The following is a 22,407-nucleotide window of genomic DNA, read 5'->3' as shown; positions in this document are numbered from 1 at the left end:
GGTTGGATTAGGACATGTCAACTTTACTGCCTGCAGCTCTCACAAGGGCCTTTTATGCTGTAAGCTACATCAAAGAGAAAGTGCCTGTGTGTGTCAGCAGCAGAAGAGATGCACACGTAGACCACGATTATGTCAAACTGATCACTGTGCCTGTTCAACAGAATTGTGTCGTGACATTGTTAACTAATGACATTAGTGTGCAAGACATATGTATCATTAAACAATTGCCACCAGTGCAGTGGTTTCACAAGGCACAATCAGGACGAGACCAGGCACTAGGACCCAAGAGGTAAAAGGAAGTGGGTATTCTTAGCCTAATCCTTAGACTGCAGGTGGCAATCAGAGCCAGGAGCCAAAGGACAATATAAAAGCAGCTAAAGTTACATCGAGTGTCACTGACCAGTTTCCCTCATTAACCTTCTGACCTTCCTTCAAAAGGAGCCAGACCTTGTGTGCTCCCAATCCAGCTTTATATCTACCAATACCTTCTGTATTTAGTCCTAGGAAACAACTGCAGATCAATTGTGTAAAGCTGGCCGTAATTTAATAGCAATTGCCTTCTTGTAATGTGCAACTTAGAGTGGTGCTTAATTTACCAAATTCGATAAAATAGTTCTAACCAGTCTGAAAATATAAATTGTCATCACACATTTGCAATGGAGGAAGTCACTGCATTGACCTAGAACAGTCAACTCTGTAACCTCTGTTCAAAGTCTGTCATATGAACAGGCTGCAACTGTTAGTTGTGTGTTGTAAAAGTTTTTTGTTCATGTATGTCAGGAAGACTATTCAAAAGGCAAAACTGATTCTTAATCTTTGAAAGGGGGGGAACAGGCAGACGAATGAGCCTAACTGAAGAGGTCTTTCAAAGAGCTGTCACAGATATGATGGTTGAATGGCCTCCTTTGTGCTGTCATTTCTATGATCCCAACCTTGCCTCTGTATAGGAAAACATCATTGGTGATCCTGATATTGCCACATCGATTGTCACATTAAATTTCTGTGTGTGTTATAAATGAATTTTTTAAAAATGTTTTTGGACAGGTTATAATACACTTCTGGGCTGGTGAGACTTTAGCTCAGATGTTCTGGCTCAGAGGTAGGGTATTGCCACTGTAGCATAAGACCCTCTGTTTGCATATTATATCCAATCATGGTAATTGTATTTTAATTTGTCTCAGTAGTATAAATGTGATGTTTTTAAATTTTCACCCCATTGAATCCTGATTGACTCACTAATAAGTTGTGCAGGAACCTTTTCCCAACACTGGGGAAGATACTGGCTTCCCAGAGTTAATCAAACAAATATTCAAACAAAGCTGCTTTAACTATAGGACTATGATATGCTCAGAACATAAGCAATTCAACTTAGCAAATGTACCCTTTCTTGCTCTTGTTAATGAAGTAGGGAGGTGATGGCCTAGTGGTATTATCACTAGACTCTTCATCCAGAAATTCAGCTAATGTTCAGGGGACCCAAGTTTGATTCCCGCCATGGCACATATCTGATGACTTTGAAACTGTTGTCAGAAAAACCCATCTGGCTCACTAATGTCCTTTCAGGAAGGAGATCTGACATTCTTATCTGGTCTGGTCTACTTGTGACTCCAGACCCATAGCAACATGGTTGACTCTCACCTCCCCTCTCAAGTAGCTTAGCAGGCCCCTCAGCTGCATTAATCACTACAAAGTCTCAAAAGAGAAATTAAACCAAAAGGACCGCTAGCATTGACCTAGACATTGGAAAAGACAATGATGGCAGAAATAGCACCTCCTTACCAACATCTGGAGGTTGGTGCCAGAATTGGGAGAGCTGTCTCACAGACAAGTCAAGCAACAGCCTGCCATTGTCTGTAATGTATGATTCAATGAGTATGACCATGTCCCAGCCACCACTATCATCATCCCTGGATATGTCCTGTCCCACTGACAGGACAGATCCAGCAGAGATGGTGACACAATGGTATGTTTTCAGGAAGGAGATGCCCTGGGAGTTGTGAACATTGACTCTGGATCCCATGAAGTCCAATGGCTTCAGGTTATACATGAGCAAAGAAACCTTCTGCTGATTATCATGTACTGTCCTCCCTTGCCTACAACACTCGAAGGATGTACTGGTGGCAAGGGTGCAGAATGTACTCTCGGTGGGGATTTCAGTGTTCATCACCAAGAGTGGCTCAACAGCAGGACTACTGATTGAGCTGGTCAGATCGTAAGGGGCATAGCTGCTAGACTAGGTCTTTGGCAAGTGCTGAGGGAACCAACAAGAGGGAAAAATTTACTTAATCTTATCTGTCTGTGATAGTATTGGTAAAAGTGAACAGTGTACGCCTTCGCATTGAGAATACCCTCCATTGTGTTGTGTTATCACTGTGCTAAATGGGAAAGACTTCGGACAGATCTAGCAACTCAAGTTTGGGCATCCTTGAGATGCTATGGGCCATCAACAGCAGCAGATTTGTACTCCAGCACAATTTGCAACCTCATGGTCCAGATATTCCCCACTCAACCATTACCATCAAGTCAGGGCAACAACCCTGGTTCAATAGACAGTGCAGAAGGGCATGCCAGCAGCAGCACCAGGTTTTTCTAAAAATGTGGTGTCAACCTGATGAAGCTACCAAACAGGAATACTTGTGTGCCAAACAGCACAAGCAGCAAGTGATAGACAGAGCTAAGTGACCAGTGGATCAGAGCTAATCTCTGTAATCCTGCAACATTCAGTCTTGAATGGTGAGTGGACAATTTAAACAACTCACTGGGTGAGGCTCCATAAACCTCCCATCCTCAATGATGGAAGAGTCCAACATATTAGTGCAAAAAATCACGCCAAAGCATTTGTAGCAGTCTTCAGTCAGAAGTGCCAAATGGATGATCCATCTCTGCCTTCTCCACTGGTCCCCAGCATCATAGATACAAGTCTTCAGCCAGTTTGATTCACTCCACATATTATCAAGAAAATGTTGAAGGCACTGGATACTGTAAAGCTTTTGAGCCCTGGCGACATTTTGGTAACGGTACTGAAGACATACTCCAGAACTTGCCCTTCCCCTAGCCAAGCTAATCCAGTACAAATCCAACACTGGCATCTACCTGACAATGTGGAAAATTGCCCAGATAGGTCCTGTACACACAATGCAGTAGAAATCCACCCAGCCACTTACCGTCCCATCAGTTACACTCAATCATCAGTAAAGTGTGATGGAAGGTATCAGCAGTGCTATCAAGCAGCACCTGCTCAGTGATGCCCAGTTTGGTTTCCACCAGGGCTATAAGCTCCTGACCTCATTACAGCCTTGATTCAAACTCGAACAAAAGAACTGAATTCCAGAAGGGAGAAGAGAGTGACAGCCCTTGATATCAAGGCTGACTTCGATTGAGTGTAGCATCAAGAAGCTCTAGCAAAACTGTTTCAGGGGCAAACTCTCTGCTGCTTGGAGTCATAGCTGGCACATAGGAAGATGGTTGTGGTTGTTGGAGATCAGTCATCTCAGCTCTCGGACATTTCTTTCAGAGTTCTTCAGGCCAGCCAGCAACAATCACAAGTAAATTAGAAAAGTAAATTTCTTTATCTGTCTAAGAGCTGATGATAGAACAATTCTTCTAAGGGTCCACATGTTAATTAGTTGTCTAGTTTCAATTGTGTTGACTGTCAAAATACTGCTGGGGAAAGAGTCTGTGTGGATGTGTGTATACAGACAGAGAATCAGGGTTGGGTGTCACTTCAGATCCCTAATTGGCAGAAGTGTTATATTGTCACTGCAAATAATTTTAATGTTGCAATATCTAAAGCTAGTCTATTTTTGTAGTTATTCTCTATTCATGCTGGTGATCATAAAGCATTGATAATGGTTAATTGGGTAAGTAGTATTAACATCACCCAGTTTTTAGCAAATGGTTGCTCAAATATATGTTGAGCAATGATCTGTGGATATGTTGAGTAATTTCATATCTGTGCGAACTTCCCCTCAAGACTTTGCAGAGGCTTGTTACATTTGCTGTGCAAAACATGATTTTACAAATAATGCACTCCTTTTCCTCTCAGGATCAATAAGCTCACCATAACCCACTTTCGAGATGTTGTTAATGGTGGTCTGTTGGTATTCCCATTAATTGACCATGTGTTGTAGAATGTAACACACGACCTTGAGTGTCCCAGTGGTTTTGGAGACATGTATTTAGTTGGAGATGCATTGGATGTCCTCTTAAAAAAAAAAGAGCCATTTTTGAAATTTCCTTGTCCCAATCAATCATGTGTCTCAGGCCTGCAATAACCTTCATACCAGATTGAAAGCATAAAGAGGAAAAGCCCAACGTTAGATTAGATTAGATTAGATTCCCTACCGTGAGGAAACAGGGCATTTGGCCCAACAAGGCCACACCAACCTATTCCTCTACCCTATATATATGCTCCTGACATGCAGCTCATGGGCTTCCAAATAACTTGTGCCACGTGGAATTGCTGCTGTAAACACTGACATTTCTTCTATTGACCTCCATTGAATTAAGTTTCCATATCCTCCTCCTTTATTCCTGACTTCTCCAGTATGTTTCCCTCTATTGTCAAATGGTTGTTTTGTAAATTGCAATATCAATTCTGTAATTTGACTTTGTAATGCAGATGACAGGATGTGCCAAGGAAAGCTGATTTTATTCATCTAATTATTAAAGTAGAGTTAAGTAAAAGAAGTTGAAACTTCAACCACAGAAGCCCAGTTATGAATAATGTCTAAATTTATTGGAAACAAGTTACTGTCCTCGACATGTCAACAGGTTTTGTTCTGATATAAAATAAACATGTCAGTTAAAATGGAAATATTAGACTTTTCTTAGAACCTGAATAAGCAGTTTTGAATTTTAATGCGCACATCTGTTATTCAAAGATGTTGGTCAGAAGTGAACTTGTATAATCATGTCATCTTAAGTACTTGTTCATTCTGAATGGATAGAAGGGAACTGGGCTTACATCATAGTAGCTTCAAGTTGCATAAATTCACTGTGTCAATTCATATGCCGTGCCTCATCTTGTCTTTTTAGGATAACTACATAATCCAAAAGGAGCCAAAACTGTTCTCCTTATTCTGTCCTTGAGATTGGAAACTTAGATTGACCACTAACAATCCTACACTCACGGAAAAAGGCCTCAGATTTTCTGGTTATAAAACATGACAAAGACATACCAATTCCTGCTTGTGAACATAGGTGAGAACTTAGGGTCACTGAGTCATAGAGATGTACAGCACGGAAACAGACCCTTCAGTCCAACTCATCCATACCGACTAGTAATCCCAACCTAATCTATTCCCATTTGCCAACATTTGCCCCATATCCCTCTAAACCCTTCCTTCCTATTCCTATACCCATCAAGATGCCTTTTAAATGCTGTAATTGTGCCAGCCTACACCACTTCCTCTGGTAGCTCATCCATACACCACCGCCAGTAAAAGTCGCCCCTTAGGTCCCTTTTATATCTTGCCCCTCTCACCCTAAACCTATGCCCTCTAGTTCTAGACTCCACACACCAGGGAAAAGACCTTGTCTATTTATCTTATCCATGCCCCTCATGATTTTATAAACCTCTATAAGGTTACTCCTCAGCCTCTGACACTCCAGCCTATTCAGCCTCTCCCTATGGTTGAAATAGGGATTTACTTCCTTGTAAATCTTTTCTGAACCCTTTCAAGTTTCACAACATCCTTCTGATAGGAGGGAAGTCAGAATTCCAATATTCCAAAAGTGGCCTAACCAATGTCCTGTACAGCTGCATCATGACCTCCCAACTCCTGTACTCAATGCTCTGACCAGTAAAGGAAAGCATACTGAACACTTTCTTCACTATCTTATCTACCTGCGACTCCACTTTCAAGGAGCTATGAACCTGTACTCCAAGGTCTCTTTGTTAAGTAAAACTCCCCAGGACCTTTACCATTAAGTGTTTAAGTCCTGCTCTGATTTGCTTTTCCAAAATGCAGCACCTCATATTTATCTAAATTATCCATCTGCCATTCCTCAGTCCACTGGCCCATCTGATTAAGATCCCATTGTACTCTGAGGTAACCTCCTTCGGTGCCCACTCCACCTTCAAGTTTGGTGTCACCTCAAAACTTACTAATAATATCTCCTTTGTTCACACTCAAAACATTTTTAAAAATGATGAAAAGCAGTGGACCGAGCCTCATTTGTGCACATTATGTATGGTACCCACAGAGATTTTCACTTAAACTACAGTAGTCTATAAAAGAATGTCAATTCTGATTTTGTTTGTTAATCTAATTTTAATTTTCAGCATTGGGCTTGTTTAGTCAACTTTTCCAGTGGGCCTTTTGGATGAGGAGATGTGTATGTTAAAAAGCTCCATTTAAAATGTTCTTCTAAACTTTGTGCAGACTTGTGACGACCCAATAGTTTCCAAAGATAGTGTTGTCATCAGTGACACAAACTTAACAGTAATAGAGATCTTATCAACACTCTTATCTGTCAATTCATTCTCATGTTACAAGAAATTGTTCTATTATTGCCCCGTACAGCTTGTTGCAAAGATTTGAACAATGTTCTTTGTCACACTATTTAAAGAAAAGGACTTGCTTTCACTCTAAATTACCTCTAGATGTACTGTGTCTTTTTATTTTTAGATTCATTCCTTGGAATATCCTGAATATTGTGATTTGTTCCACAGCATGTGCAGCCCATCAGTACCTCATTCAAATGCTCAGGCTACGTGTATTAACCAAGACCATGGGTATCAGCTCCCTGGTCAAGTGCAATGTAGTCGAGTCATTACCTGTTCTTTCATGAAGTCTTAAATTCACTTCTCAATTGGGATCACAAAAATTCCAGACTAGATCTGGTGTTTCTTTTCTCTTCCTTTGCTCTCCTTTCCTCACCTAGGGATGGTTAGGCATGCTTTAATTGTTAAGTTTTAAAACCAATTAGATTGAAATCCGTTAACTCAGTACAGGGTGCTTTAAAAAAAAAATTCCTCTCTTTCAATCTCCCCAGTATTCCCATGAAAGTCATAATACTAGACCACCGCTGTCTTTTGTAATGCTTTTTGAATCATTACTTGACAGTTCTGTCCATTGAGGCATCTTTTCATTCCTCATCCCAGTTTTGAGTTGTTAACTTAAGTCCAGTAAAATGACATAAGGCACCACTACTGCAATGAAGACTGATGATATGCTTAATTTATTAAACAGTTGTACTATGCATTTGGAGACTGCAGGTCCTTTGTTACTGCAGTACTGCATGAGCAGTTCAATTACAATTTCAGATTTCAAAGTGCGTTCATGTTAATTATCTAAAACATTTTGCTTGGGGAAAGAAAACAATTTTGTAGGCTTGTAAGGGCAAAGTCACAGAAGGGTCTGTGAGAAATCATGCTCAGCATCATTGATGCCCAGCCTGTGCTATCCCTCAGAAGGATAATCGGGCAGACATCCTGACAAACTGGCAATTCTCTGCAGCTGACTGTCCTCTTTGTTTTAATCCAAGTAAATGCAAATTCTATTTTTGTAATTTTAAGGAGGTAGAAGTAACCTGCGTTATCATTTCAAAATAGACTCAGAGCAAATCAGTATCTAATTTTTTTTTGTTTTAATTCACCCTATCTTCTTTACACTGAAATTCACCAAACAATAATTTGTACTTATTTGGTTGACTAACTCCTGCCTTACTCACTTTTACCTGATTTGAAATTGAAAGTGTTGAAAATATAAGCCAATGGAAAAGAACCAGAGAGACTAAAAAAAAATCAGCTGTTATGTCCCTGTTAAATTTCACCCCCAAATGGAGATGATGTCAGGTGACTAATTAGATCTGCAAACATTAGAGGTTAAACTGTAGATCAGCATATTTTAAGAATTTTTAGTTTGTAATCTGCAGAATCACTTATTAACCTAAGACCATAGCTCACTGCACCTGGGCACCCACTGTAGAAGGCACTAGAATAAGATTATCATAGTCTGTATAATTTCATTTCAACAATGGACACATAGATGGGAGTTGAGGTGCAAACTCACACTGTGAGGTTCTATCACGGTGTGATAGAATGGCAGAACTGATTTGATGGACTGAATGTCCTACCTCCTGTTTACGCATCCACGATCTGCTTGCCCATCATGATAAACCCAAAGACAAAGCCCTTTCTAAGTGTCATTGGGTATACTGACCTTAATTTTCCATTGTCTGTTTGTATGTTGGATTTGGGCAACATAAAATTAACCTCTGTCACAGCAATATTACAAGACTGTTTTAATACTAAGCAACCAGTAATTTATTTAAAGTGAATTTCCATTTTCAGACCTTGAAACATGCTTGGTGTTGGGACTGGTGTCCTGGCTTTAGAGAGAAATGAGCTGTGTATGAAAATCTTTCTCTTTACCTTCTGAGCTCAGCATTTATCATGAGTTGCAGGAAGTCTGAGCATTTGTAATTTGACGATGGTTTCCACAGAATTCAGATACCACTTGAAAAGTACACAGGCTGGATTAACACACACCTGCAGTTCTGACAGGCATAGCAACTTAAGACCAGCTTGGTGTTCATTAGCCAATTACCAGTGACACATACAAGAGCAAAATACTGTGGCAGTTGGTGTCCAGAGTAGTGTGTGTGTGTGTTGGAAGTGCTCAACACACCTTGAAGCGTCTGTGAAGAAAGAAGCAGTACAGTTCTGAAGTTTTATGAATTGAGCATTGATTCTGTTTCTCACTCCCTACCTGGTGCCAGGCCTGCTGAGTATTTCCAACACTTTGTTTTATACCAGTCATTCCAATGTGCTTATAAAGGACGGTGCAGTTCTGTATCATTGCCACTCTCATCATGTATTTTTTGTTACATTTAAGTGATATCATGTGTATTGAGTAGAACTGTGGAGTGTAATTGGTTGGGCCAGAACAGTGTAAAGCTTCATGAAATCACCATCATTATACAATTGACTGACAGTCACCTCTAGAATTGCGATAGCTCTTTAGAAAACTGAGTCTCTTTCAACATTGGTTTAGTGTAGTAGACGCCCTAAAGACCTTGATTTTTGTCCTTGAATTCATGCAAAACAGTGAAATATGCCAACAGGTATGTAATCTAGATGGTTTCCGTTTTAGTAAGAGGGCAATAAGCATTTTGTTCAATGCTTCAAGTTCTGCTTTCCCCAGAGATGAGTTGAATTTGGGTGAACCAGTTACCTTATGGACCAGAGCAAAACCCTGTTAGATTTTCAGGGCCCATTTTCCTTTTGTACGGTGGCAATTTTTTTTAACTCCCCACTTCACTGCATTTTAAACAGGTGAACATCATGTGAACAGATGTTATTCATTTTGTGCACAATCTAAACTGACTGACTGAGTTCCGTAAACATTCAACAAATATCAAACATTAACCACAGTTATGAAGCCAAGGTCCAGTTAAAGGGGTAACTGGGACTGAATCTGAATGCCTCCTGGGAATAATTTTAGCAAGATAATTATGTAGGATGTTTTAACTATTCTCAACATGTGCTTGCTGCAAGTTAATTGGTCTTGTCTGCTTCATATGCCATCTTGTGGGGTCCATAATGCGCTATTAACTAACATGAGAGAGACAAATTAGTGTGAAGCCAAAACTATGCTGTGGTGGTTCTTAGTGATATTTTCAAGAGGATATGTTTTTGAGAGGCGAGCACCCAAAACCTGTTTTGTATCACAATATCAAATAAATCTAGTTAGCCATGAAAACCTGTTTGCTCCTTACAGTATAAACACAGCTCTGGAATTTGGCTCCCAGATCAGATGCACAAAGATGGGATTCAGATGCACAATCTCTTACAAAAGCTACCATTGGAATTCACAGTCCCCTTTGTAACTGTCAAATATGAAATAGCAGGAACCCCACTTGTGATGAAGGTTGGTTTTGAATTCAGTCATGCAGCAGTAATCCAGCAACAGAGCCCCCAGGCTTATGACAACAAATGTTGGGAAATAGCAAAAAAAAATTAACACTTCAAACATTTTTCACAGATCTAAGGGGCAGGATGTTTAAGTCTCTTAACAGTTTAACAGCTTCTATTGATGAGTCCATTTAACAAATCCTGTTAGCGCTTTCGATAAGTCCCTTTTACAGGTGCTCTTGACTCTTGAGTTTGATAGGTCTTTTGGCCATTCCAAAGGAATTAACAGTAGTGAGTTTATATGCTTTTTTTTTGCACATGTATGCTTGCTTTAAACTATTCCACAGGCCACATGACTGCCACCATAGGGCACTTTATGCCCTGTAAAGGTGTTCTAAGACCTGTTCCAAAGGAGTACCTCTCAAAAGGGACACCCTGTTCATTCAAAGAAATTCAAAGTTCCGTGCATCTCTTACCAGGTCTACGCATGAAGGCTACCAATGTCCCATTTCCTTGGAGCCTGTTGATTGTTTGTGGCCAACTGCTGCTGTGAATTGCAGATGCTCAAAATCAACCCCCACAAAAGTGCAAAGCACTGTTTTTGAGGGAAGGGACCTCCAGTTTCTGGGCTCTTGCTATTGTTGCTGCCATGGAATGGCTTTCCATTTTGGCAAAAAGTGCAGACAACTGTCTCCTTTCCATTGAAGTGCAGAGGGAGAGTCTTGACCTATCAAGCTGGAGAACCTCTGCTGATCTATCTCAATCAAATAGGGCATTCAATTCTAGAAAATATTCCAGATATTGTGAACACATCATGCTGTCGGGACATGGGAGGTTAAATTGTTTCTGAGTAGAACCAAACAATGTAAATTAAGGAAACATCATATGCACACTACAGCACTTACTATAAAATAACCATTCCTGGCTGTCCCTAGGGCCCTCTTTGAATCAAGAAATATTTGTTTTAGACCATGCCTTCAAAAAAATTCCTCAGTGGAACATTCTTCCTTTAAGATAACAGACTTAAAAGATATTTAATTTCTCTTTGTATTCCAGCCATGCCAATGCTGCCCTGATATGTGGAATTTGCTTCCACATCTTGTACTACTTATAAAACTGCAAATTGTATGCGTGACAAACTGTGACAGCTAACAAACCTGCCCTAGCTTGTATTCGTGGGTGGAAAGTTTATAGATGGAAAATTGCAACAAATAACTCTTGTGTTCATCGTTTGTCACCAGTGGAATTTTACTGTTGAAAGGTGAGGAAATAAGCATTTGACTTGGAGCCAGGAATTCCACGTCTGCAAAACTCATCTAATTTGTCAGTGATTATGAATAAGTAGCACCACCACACCAACCAGGTGGGATATGTCGGTGGGTTTGAGCTGATGAGCATGGGTCTTGACTATAAATGCCATTAAGAAAAGGGAAAAGTAATGTCAGACAAGAGCTGATGTACCTGTAGCTTTGATAAAACTGGAATTGAGGTGACAGTTTTAGTGAGAAGCTCAATCTTGACTCCTGGTAATCTTAGAGTAAAAAGACTTTGGAGGAATGAGTTGTGAGTCACGCTCTCTCTGGACCTGATTTTCCATAGAAGTACTTCAGCTACTGAATTGGATGTTTAACGATCCAGCACCACTAATCCAGAATCTGATTTCCAGCATCTGCAGTAATTGTTTTTACCTGTTTAACGATCAGTAGAGTCTGAACATTGACATTAATTACCAACTGCCAACAGCGGGGCAGAACATGTCACCCGAACGTTCTGTTGAGATGGTGGATTTGCTAGTGGTCTTTGTTGGATGGAACAGCTGGAACTGCCAACCAAAGAATAAAAATAAATGAGAACAAAATTCTCTGGATGCTGGAAATCTGAAATAAAAACTAAAGCTTCAAGAAACGGCCTGGTGGACTTTCAACAGTAACTCTGTTTCTTTCTCCACAGATGCTGCCAAACCTGCTGAGTTTCTCTTCTTATTAATTTTGTCTTTTTTTTTCCCAGTTTCCTTTCTTTGAAGCAGGAAGGGTCTGGCCACTTTGATTCAGCTTGGCATCTGACCCAGTCAATATTTTTGAGGCCCTGCCCTCCAAGCTACATTGGAGGACCCATTGGTGTCTACAGCTCGCCACTCCCCTGAGGATGAGGCCCTAGGCTTAATTTTGATTGAGCTTAGACTCAACTTCTTTCAGTGCAGTGAAGACTTTGCTGCGTGTCTCCTACAGTATGTAGGATCTACTTGCGTTTCTCCCCTTTACAGTCGTCAAGATCAAATTGCTCATATTTATCAATAATTTTTGATTTATTTGAAGTAAGAGCAGCACAGATCATACTTCTGGAATAAAGATAAAAGACTGCTGGTGCTTGAAATCTGAAACAAACTGTGCTGGAGACACTCAACAAGTCTGACAGTATTTCTAGAGAGAAAGAGTTAATGGGTTTGCGTATGGCTTCTTCAATACTTCTTCGTTTTTATATATATGTATATTATGTATCTTTGAATAAGAGCTGATCAATCTCTTTGTCACTAACCTGAAATAGAGTTGTAGGCGGACAGGGTGGTGAAGGAGGTGTTTGGTACACTTGCCTTCATTGGTCAGAATATTGAGAGCAGGAGTTGGGACCTCATGTTGCAGCTGTACAGGACATTGGTGAGGCTGTTTCTAGAATAATGCATACAGTTCTGGTTGCCCTCCTACAGGAAGGACGCTGTTAAATCTTTTCTGCACCCTCTCAAATTTATGAGGATGTTGCTGGGACCGGAACGTTTGAATTATAGGGAGAGGCTGAATAGACTGGGGATTTTTTTCTTTGGAGTGTCAAAGGCTGAGGGGTGATCTTATAGAGGTTTATAAAATCATGAGGGGCACTGAGAAGGTAAATAGACAGGTCTTCTTCACTGGGTGGCTGAGTCCAAAAGGAGAGAGCATACTTTTAAGGTGAGAGAGCAAAGATTTAAAAATGACTTGAGGGGTAATTTTTTCATGCTGAGGATGCTGTGTGTATGTAATGAGCTGCCAGAGGAAGTGGTGGAGGTGAGTACAATTACAACATTTAAAAGGTCCCTGTATGGGTATATGAATAGGAAGGGTTTAGATGGAGGGCAAATGCAGGCAAATGGGACTAGCTCAGATTGAGATATCTGGTCCATGTGGACAAGTTGGACCAAAGGGTCTATTTCCGTGCTTTATGACACTATAAAGACCATCCATTCAGCAACCTGTCCTGTTCTCCCTTCACATTGCAGTGTTCCTTCTCTGAGATTTCCACTGTCCTTTCTCTGAACCTTTTCTCTTTGACTTCTCTCTCATTTCCTTGCATGCTGCAGTTCCATCCACAAGATCACCCTCCCTTCCATGACCATATGCCTATTCCAAGCTTTCACTCCTCAGATCCTGACCTTTTGAGCACCCCTCCCAAAACCCTGCCTTATTGGCCAGTGATGCTAAGGAACGTCATCAGACACAGAATCTCCATGTTCTAGGAATTTGCTTCCTCACCTTCACCTTCCTCTTGTCCTGTACGAACTTCCTATAAACTGACCTCTTCAACCATAATTTGGTTACTTATCCTCATACTATCCTATTCCCATCTCTCCTACTTTTAATGCACCTTTTCATTGCCAGGCATTTCACAAAGAGTCAATGTTTTGCTTGTAAAAGGCTATATGTAGATAGACATTGTTGGATTAAAGAGATACATGCGTGAATGTACACACACTGTAGAGATGTTAACAAGAAAATCTCACACAGGCCCAACTTCTCCACCACATTGCCATGCCCAACTGAATATTCCAACAATTAATACAGTTCAAACGTTAAAAGAGTCTATCTGTCCCATATGTCAGACTGGAAAGGGTAGTTTCTTCTCCAGGTACAAAGAACAATGAGCAATAGCAGCTTATCCAATTTTTATTCAGTTTTCTTCAACTCCAGTCCAAAGAGGTGAATTGGCCATGCTAAATTGCCCATAGTGTTAGGTGTATTAGTCAGAGGGAAATGAATCTGGGTGGATTATTCTTCAGAGGGTCGGCATGGACTTGTTGGGCCAAGTGGCCTGTTTCCACTCTGTAAGGAACCTAATCTAATCTATTCAGGATGGCCATTGATTTGGCTACAAGTTAGTTTACAATCTGCGAAAGAGCAGATAGTTTAAAATTAAAACCCAAGTCAGCCACAGGTAATTTTCCCTAGCAGTTTTAGTGAGGCTTGAGGTTTGTAACTATCTAGACATCATCATCCACTCAATGACTCAGGTGCCTGACCTTCTCTTTGTGCTGAGAACACACAGACATGGAAGGGAGCTTGCACGCAGCTACTCCCGTCACTTTATCTTACAAAGTGATTATAGAATAAACGAATTGTGCATACATAACAATCTCAAGGTCTGTTAATAATTTGCTGATTGCTCCCATACTTCTGAAGGTTCAGAAATGGGATTTGACATCATTCTGAAGAATGATTAATCAGCATTTGTTCATTTGAATTCAATTCAAATGAAGCAAAAAGTAGGCTTGAATAAAATGTGAAAATCGTCTAATATGGCGAGTATTCACTTCATCCAACTATTGTACAATGCTACTCAGTCTTGTCCTGGAGATAAACATATGGATTCCCTGCAACTGAATAAATAAGAATTATGTGATGTACCTGAAGTGAAATATATATAATTTGAATATTCAGTTTAATGCATAGTTGGCAACCAGTGACAAGCACTGTATGTCATATGCTTTAAATTAGGTGTTAACTGGTTCTATAAACATTGAAAAATATTCCAATTGTCTTTCAAACGGTGTTTCTTTTTGCAAGAAACCCACTAAAAAGACCCTGAAGATTCAATACAGTGTTGCCAAGTGTGAAGCACAGAAACATCTCTAAGGAGCTTTCTTACAAAATAGCGTGAGATTAAGGTAAATGCTGAATCTTCATGTATGATTTTAGACAAGTCAGTTGATTAAAATAATAATTAAGACAGATGGCTCTAGAAAGTGCCTCACATAACTTGCTTCTCAACTTGTTTTGCTTTGAACTATTTGTGTCCCTCAAAGTACTACATTGTACTTTTGAGGAAATTCACCTACTCCGTTCTGGTTTGGGGATGCCTTCTTTGCCTACACACATTCACATCTAGAGAGCAAATGGGTAAAGACTTTAGAGTAAAACTGATGACTCACGAGTCTCATGTTTGGACCAAATGACCTTGGACTGAAACCTCAAAGTTTTCCTGGTGCTCAGTAACCCGATTAAACCCCTAAATGGATTCAATGCCAAGTGCATAGCACATCAACTAACCTGGGTAGATTCTGCCAAAGGTATTAATGCTAAAGTAAGAAATAACATGTTGGCTCTATCCTGTTAGGTGGATGCTGATGGAGGTTCAAGTTGTAATTCTGAGATGATTGGACCAATCTTTACAATTTTGAGAAGGTTATGCTGTTAGCAAAGCTGTAAAATTGGATGTATTTTTGGTCTTTTCGTAATCACATCTGGATACTTAGCCATAACCCCACATAACAGACATTGCACATAGGTCGGAGCAAGTTGTGGCAGCTAAACCAGGGTTTAATATATGGAATGTGTTCCTCTGTCTGTTGTAATGCATTCTTGTGAATATTCAAACAAACCTTTTTACAACCCTTGTATCCATATGACATTCAGACTATTAACTCGACGCATGTGAAATCTTTGTGTTTGCGTAGTTAACGTTTGTGCCCAGTTTGAGAAATGAATTAAGTTGTTAGATAGAGTGAACGCTCTTTGTTTTTAACATTTTTATAGCTATTTTTAATCCCCCTGTTCAGAGTTTTTATGAACATTGATCCCATAATGTGCAATGCATTGCTAAGGTTGGTGAGTTGCTTATTCAATCACTGTTTAAATTTCTCCTCCCCTGATCAGAACATAACCTGATATAAAAAGAATGGAAGCACTTTCATTTGATTAACAACTGTACAGCAGTGATGAGCTATTTAAAGTGCTCGTTAACCTGTTAATCCTCCCTAAGGACAATTTAGCTGTCTATTAATAAAGCTGCTAATTTGCACTTGACTTATTAATAATAATACAGCTATGGCAATTGGCTTTAAATAATGAGAAACTGCCATTAATGTGGTCAGCCTAATGAGACTGCACTTAGAACAATCTGTGATGGCAGGAGCAGATGGGGTTCTGGCTTTGGAAAGAAGCCTTTGATTTTTAAATGATTGAAAATCACAAACACTGTGTGAATATATCCAACCTACTTGTAAAACTTTTTAAGTAGGATTACCCCAAGCAGATATGCAAATAAGTTCATGATTGTGCTGCACTGCAGTTCTGATTTACATTCACTTCTCCCTCGTGTCTATTTGGGGTAATTTTTGTAGCACCTGGTTTTTCACTTTGTTAGCACCTCTGATTATATTCTTGATGCTTGCTCTGCTTCCCCTCATTGATTTCAAGGGTATTCCTTTCAGGACTGTTGTGTATACCTCCTCGATTGTTTCTGTTTGTCCTGTTACAGCAGCCTTTGGCTGTGATAGTCACACCATTGCTATCAAACACCATATGTTTGAAAGATGTGTATGAAATTTACATGAGCTCTTGCTTTTGGTAGCTGCACCGCTACCTCTATTTGTATCTCCACATCCTGTTGATGGCTTAATTAGACCTTTTTAAAAGTTGCTAACATTTATAGGTCTTCTGGTGCAGTGGTAATGTCCTGCTTTCTGGGCCAGGTTCAAGTTCCACTTGTCCTGAAAGTATGCCTTAGCATGTCAGAACGGGTTGATTAAAAATATTTGAGCGGATCTTGTATCACTTTGGTAGTGGCCCTACTTCTGCAGCAGAATATCCGGGTCTAATCACCTCAGCAAATGGCAGTAACAGTGAACACATTGAAACAGGTTGGCAATACATTTTTCATTGAAATATAGCAACTTGGAGCTCAATACATGCTCTATTTCATACTATGCCTTTTTAATCCTGGGAAATCATTTGTAAAATGTGTATCTCATTCTGCATGTTATAACTACTGAAAGATTGACAATGCTAAACTAAATAATTAAACCTGCATGCAAACATAGCTGTTTGCCACATGCTGATCAGCAATTGTTTATCCCAAAAATATTTCATTGCCAAGGATGTCAGATTAGCAAATATTAATTTACATAAAAATACGGTAGTTTAGGCAACTCGCTGTTCGTAGCTGGTAATGCCACTTCTCTTTTTTTTAGTTACTATTGACTGCTGGATACTTTCTTTAGTTCTTAAATAGAGGAAGTTATTACTACCTGGTATAGCCTTTCGTGCTTTGTCGTGCCTATTTAGCTAGCCACAACTTGACTAATGCATAATGAACCATTAGATTGAGGCGAGCTGTGTGAATGATTGATTGAAGTCCTGACCATACAAAGGCCTGTGGTTAACATCTATATCCATAAGACAATGCAGCACGCATCACCAGTCTAAACCAAAAAGATCACGCTACGTGATGGTTAACCATTTTCAGTACTTAACTTGATCAACCTTTTGCTAACTAGTTAAAAACATGGATTTTTAAGAGCAGGAGGAGGCCATTCATTCATTTTGATTCGCTCCATTATTTGATAAATTCATGGCTGATCTGATTGTGGTCTCAACCCTGCCGCCTTGTGTGGCCACTGAAAAGTTACCAAACCTTTAACCTGGAGAAAGCAACATTCTGTTGCCAGTCTCTCCATCTCCACCAGACTGAAATAAGATGGATGGTTGGCGAAGATAATGAAGGGAGAAAACTTGGCATTGGGTGGGCTAGCCAATGAATATCAAATAGAACTATGAATTAAATGCAACAGAACTTTTTGTTTTGTCAAACCCATCCTCCGGCAGCATAATATAGAACAATGTTCTGCAGCTCCCTCCTCTTCTGTGTTTCAAGTTCAAAGATATTTGAAAAGGTGCCAAGCCACCACATTCTACTGACTTGTGGAAAAGAAATCTTTAAGATGTTTTAAGGGAAAAGATATGAGGGCTTTAGGGAATTTGCTGCATTCTTCAAAAGCCTGCATGCAATACTTTTGAGATGTGAAAAAGAACAACAAAGTATTTGAGCTGGGAATATTTTATTTTCGAGAAACTGTTGTAATCATTGCAAAATTATCACTGAAGTGAATTGCACAATTGACATACATCCTTAAAGGACTGTCTGTAATTTTTCTTACTTAAAACCGTATACAAAATCAGAGATTAATGGTTTCCAGAAAAAGCCACAAACATCTCAAGCACCTTGGTATGAGCATAATCGAGGTCTCTTATGCACGAATATTGGGAATTTCCAGCCTATTGAAACAGCCATTAATGTAAATGTGAAAAGATACTATCTGTAATTTCTGGCCTGTCACTGAAATGAAAACATGCTTCTCTGCTCTCCATTCCTGAGGCTTGGTTCTAAATGCACAGCCACATGATAAAGAGTTGGGTTCAATGCCAAAGAAATCCAGAGTTTGGAGCAGTGAATCATGGATTGTATTAAAAATAAGGAGTGAAACATTTCCTTTTTCCTCTGCTGGTTGGATATATTTTTTGCAAATGTTGCCAGATTTTTAGCCAACTCAAGCCAATTTTACCCAATCCTAACGGTAGTCTGTTGCAGTCAGAGTAGCTCTCATTTACCTTTCCTTCAGCACAGTGAATGGTATGCCTTCACAGTTGTACAGTGTCGATGCACAATATTTCACTGTATTCTGTTGGGATGGTGATCAGCTATTTCTACCACCAATGTTTTCAATTAGAATAAATATGTAAAGTTTTGGACAAGTTTAGTAATTATTGAAAATTATAGAACTTTCAGCAATATTACTTTGACACTTTCCCACAATGAATGATAGGAAAAGCTTGATGGGCTGAATGGTCTACTCCTATTCCTATATATTTAACTTCTATAAAGTGTAATCTGTAAGTCTATAAATCTTATGATAAATTGCTTCTTGATGTAACAACTGTGTGTCCAGAAAGTATCAGTGAACTTAAGAGTAGTGACCCAGTAGTTCTAAATGTGATTGTCTTCGTCCAAATTTCAGGTTGAAACTATGTTGAACATGATTTTTTTAACCCACAGACAGTACCTAATGCAAGAATAATTTTTGCTCACAGGGGAAAATTTGCTGTTGTCAAGAAATGCATGGAAAATCCTTCTGGAAAGGAATATGCTGCCAAGTTCTTACGGAAGCGAAGGAAAGGACAGGATTGCCGCATGGATATTATTAATGAGATTGCAATTCTTGAGATCGCAAAAAGCAACTCTCATGTGGTAGACCTGCATGAAGTGTATGAGACAACTTCAGAAATCATCTTGGTGCTAGAATAGTAAGTACTCTGCAATAATCTCCGTGTATGCGAATGCGAAATGTTTGAGTGTTTTCTTTTCAGTGATATACTTCGTCTTCAGTCTCACGATGGAAGATTGCTGTGGTGTGTGGTACTCCTGTTACAAAATAATACAAATATTAATGGTTTTGCTCATGACCACATAAAGTATGATATCTGCAAGAATGATGAGTGTAAAATCTTTTTATTAATTAGGTCAATGAGTTGACGTGCATCTTGCTGTGTCATCAGCAATTTATGGACATTTTACCACTCAATGAACATATGATACACATTTCTGATAACGGGTGATGCAGTTGATTAATATGGAAGGGAAATACCCTTTTGTGTTTCATATTCAAAGATTCTGTTGGCTTGGCATTTTTACAAGGTTGCTAAAATGCTTGTGACAGCAAAACCTAATGGAGCACTTGAAGTGGCAAAGCATTCAAAACTGCAGGGGTCATTCATTAGTCCTCCAGCATACACTTCTGGAAAAATCAATTCCCTTGAGAATCAGAAGGCAGTCAGTTTAAATTATTACTCCACCACTTGACCACGTAATCTAACCTGATACATAAGTGTGTAATGATAATCATGATGTGTTGTAGGAAGTGCTGTCATTTCCAGTGAATTTTTTAAATCAAAGTGCATTTTGCCTGTCCACATGCTTCAGAACAGCTGGGAATCTTCCAGTATCCTGATCACCATTAATCATCTTTAATCTGAACAGGTTGGATGATTGTTTCTTTCTTTACCTGCCAGTATTAACTATATGACAAAAGTACCTAACTTTCAGAAGTGATTTAATGGATGCTAACCTCACCAAAGCTGCTCTAACAGCAGCTTCCAAACCCAGAAACTGTATCATTTAACAAGATGGGAGCAAGAGATGCACGAAGACACAATTAAGTTCTCTCCAACCTACACACTGTCCTGATGTGGAACAATATGGCTGCCATCCCTTCACAGCACATGGCCTGCAACAATTTATGAAGGTGGCTGAGCATCAACTTCTGAAAGGCACTTAGAGATGGGGAGCAAATGCAGGCCACATCCCTTGTAAGAATAAAAGCAACATCTTGAGATAAAATAATGATGTGTAGGTATTGTATGAATGCAAGTCCTATAGTTCTTTAACTATAAAATAATTCTTGCCTAACTTGCCCTTACTTGTGAAGTTTTCAGATAGGACAGATCTGAGAAGTGAAACATCCATGACTGAATTCTCTTAAGGATTGAATGAATTCCTTAAAGAACAATATATCTAAACTCTGGCCATAATGGCACTTGCACAGTATTTAAGGAACTTGAAGCAACATTTACCCGTGCATGGTACGAGCTTTATAAATCAAAGTCTTTGCAACATGATGGGTGACACATTCTGTTGGCGGTCATGTTCATCACAGAATTATTTGAAGTTACAAAATAAGTGACATTGCCAAAGGTTATGAGGAAAAATAGTGATAGTAACACAGATAGCTTTTTAAAATTCCTGTCACCACAAAATGTGTTTTATTTTCAGTTGGCATTTCTTAAGCTACACACCAGCTCTCTGGTTAATCCACCATTTGTTGCTTTGTATAACACTACAAGAAAAGTGGGGCATCTACAATATTGCAGGTGAAGTTCCTAATCAGCAAGGCTATGACCCTTTGATGGCAAAGAGTGGTTGCTGTTATCCGCCTAGGATGTAAAAAATATAGTGGAATTAATTTTTGCCTTCATCTATTGGAGAGTAATGTAACAGGACTGATAGCAGTTCATTAAAGTATCCATCATTGAAATCAATGAGCAAAAACTGGTCAGGACAGAGGATCCAACATTTGCAGTCCAGGCCCTGCAGGTAAACATCTAATCCAGTGAGTGTAAGGTGCTGCATTTTTGCAGAGTGGAAAAAAGTCAACTCTGTGGCCTGAGTATCAATGGTGTTGGAGTTGAACACAAAACTTCAGTCTTGTTTGGAAGTTATTCAGAAATTATTGATATTTCTTGCCTTATTTACTATTTCACTAGGATAATACTTGGACTTTTATTCATTAAAATGCTAAAATATAGAATTGAGAGGCTTATGAGAACTTTAATATTAATTACTTGAAACAGCTGTAGCTTGCACGCATTTCCTGTTGCAAAAGCAGACAGAATTGTGAAGCCACATCCTCAGTCTGACTTTATTGGTCAGACTATCTCCGGTAACTGTCAACAGATGACTCCAAATGATATTGACTGCAAATCATACAGACTATTGTCCGTATATGGTTATGTGAAGTGATCGTAACTTAATGCTGGTCCTTAACTAGACTTATGAGGTTTTCTTTAGTATGGCTGGGAGAAAAAATGGTATAACATTTGTAAGCTATGATTGAGCTGGACAATGTTGAAATAAACTGAATGTAAATTGCTTTGGCTGATATTCCTGGACACCACTTTAGCATTGCAAGGCCATGTGCATGGATTAAAACATTAAAGGAAAATATTTAGAATTCAAGGGTATAACAATAGAAGGACTAGCTCCTGATGGCAAAATGTAGGTTGGGTGGTGGAAAAGCAGTAAATCAAAGGGAAAAGAAGGTACAGTATGTGACTGGACATGGCTAGGATAGATATGGCTAGGCAGAGGCCACGAAGTTGGTTGTATGGGATTCAGGGATCCTATGTAACACAAAAAAAAGGATAACTGACTCTGATCACCCAGTAATCCAGTAGTAAAAATGTGAGGTAAGTGTTCACTATCACTTCATTCTATAGATTGAGCTATTTCTTTGTTTTCAATAGAATCCTCCATCTCAACTTCAGAATTCAATGTAATTCATATATGGGAATGAAGTGATCCATTTTATAAGCATACTGCAGATATTAATGTAAAAACAAAGTGACGTCATTGTATCTATTTGCTACATTTTGAGATTTTTAAAAATTTCAATGTCTTACTTTTTCTTTTGAAAGTCGATTCTGGAGCACAGTTTCACGTGTTCTGAGTTTGCACTTCCTCAGTCAAGTGGGAGCAAACATTGACTATCAATTTGGTTGTATTTGAGAAATTAAAACCTAATCTTACCCTTCACTCACCAGTCTACAGACAGCTTTCAAAGGCATTCACTTGATAGCCATCATTTGTTAGTACCTTTGCACACTGTTCGACTCTTACTGCCCTGAAGTCATTTGATGTAATTTTGACCAAGAATTAAGGCATATGATCAGAAGCAGGCCATTCAGCCC

The 22,407-nt window shown here is 39.3% G+C and overlaps 1 protein-coding gene across 1 annotated transcript in view; it reads left to right on the top strand.

The window, feature by feature from the left end:
* stk17al (serine/threonine kinase 17a like) overlaps positions 1-22,407 on the top strand; it is a 53,143-nt gene that overhangs the window by 7,639 nt on the left and 23,097 nt on the right. The window contains exon 2 of the mRNA XM_072561522.1: positions 18,976-19,188. Coding sequence (XP_072417623.1) covers positions 18,976-19,188 — 213 coding nt within the window. The remainder of the gene's footprint in view (positions 1-18,975; positions 19,189-22,407) is intronic.

Source organism: Chiloscyllium punctatum, chromosome 42 (genome assembly GCF_047496795.1).
Source record: "Chiloscyllium punctatum isolate Juve2018m chromosome 42, sChiPun1.3, whole genome shotgun sequence".
Taxonomy (NCBI): Eukaryota; Metazoa; Chordata; class Chondrichthyes; order Orectolobiformes; family Hemiscylliidae; genus Chiloscyllium; species Chiloscyllium punctatum.
The sequence above is the reverse complement of the archived record's forward strand: the minus strand, read 5'-3'. Positions and strand labels throughout refer to the sequence as shown.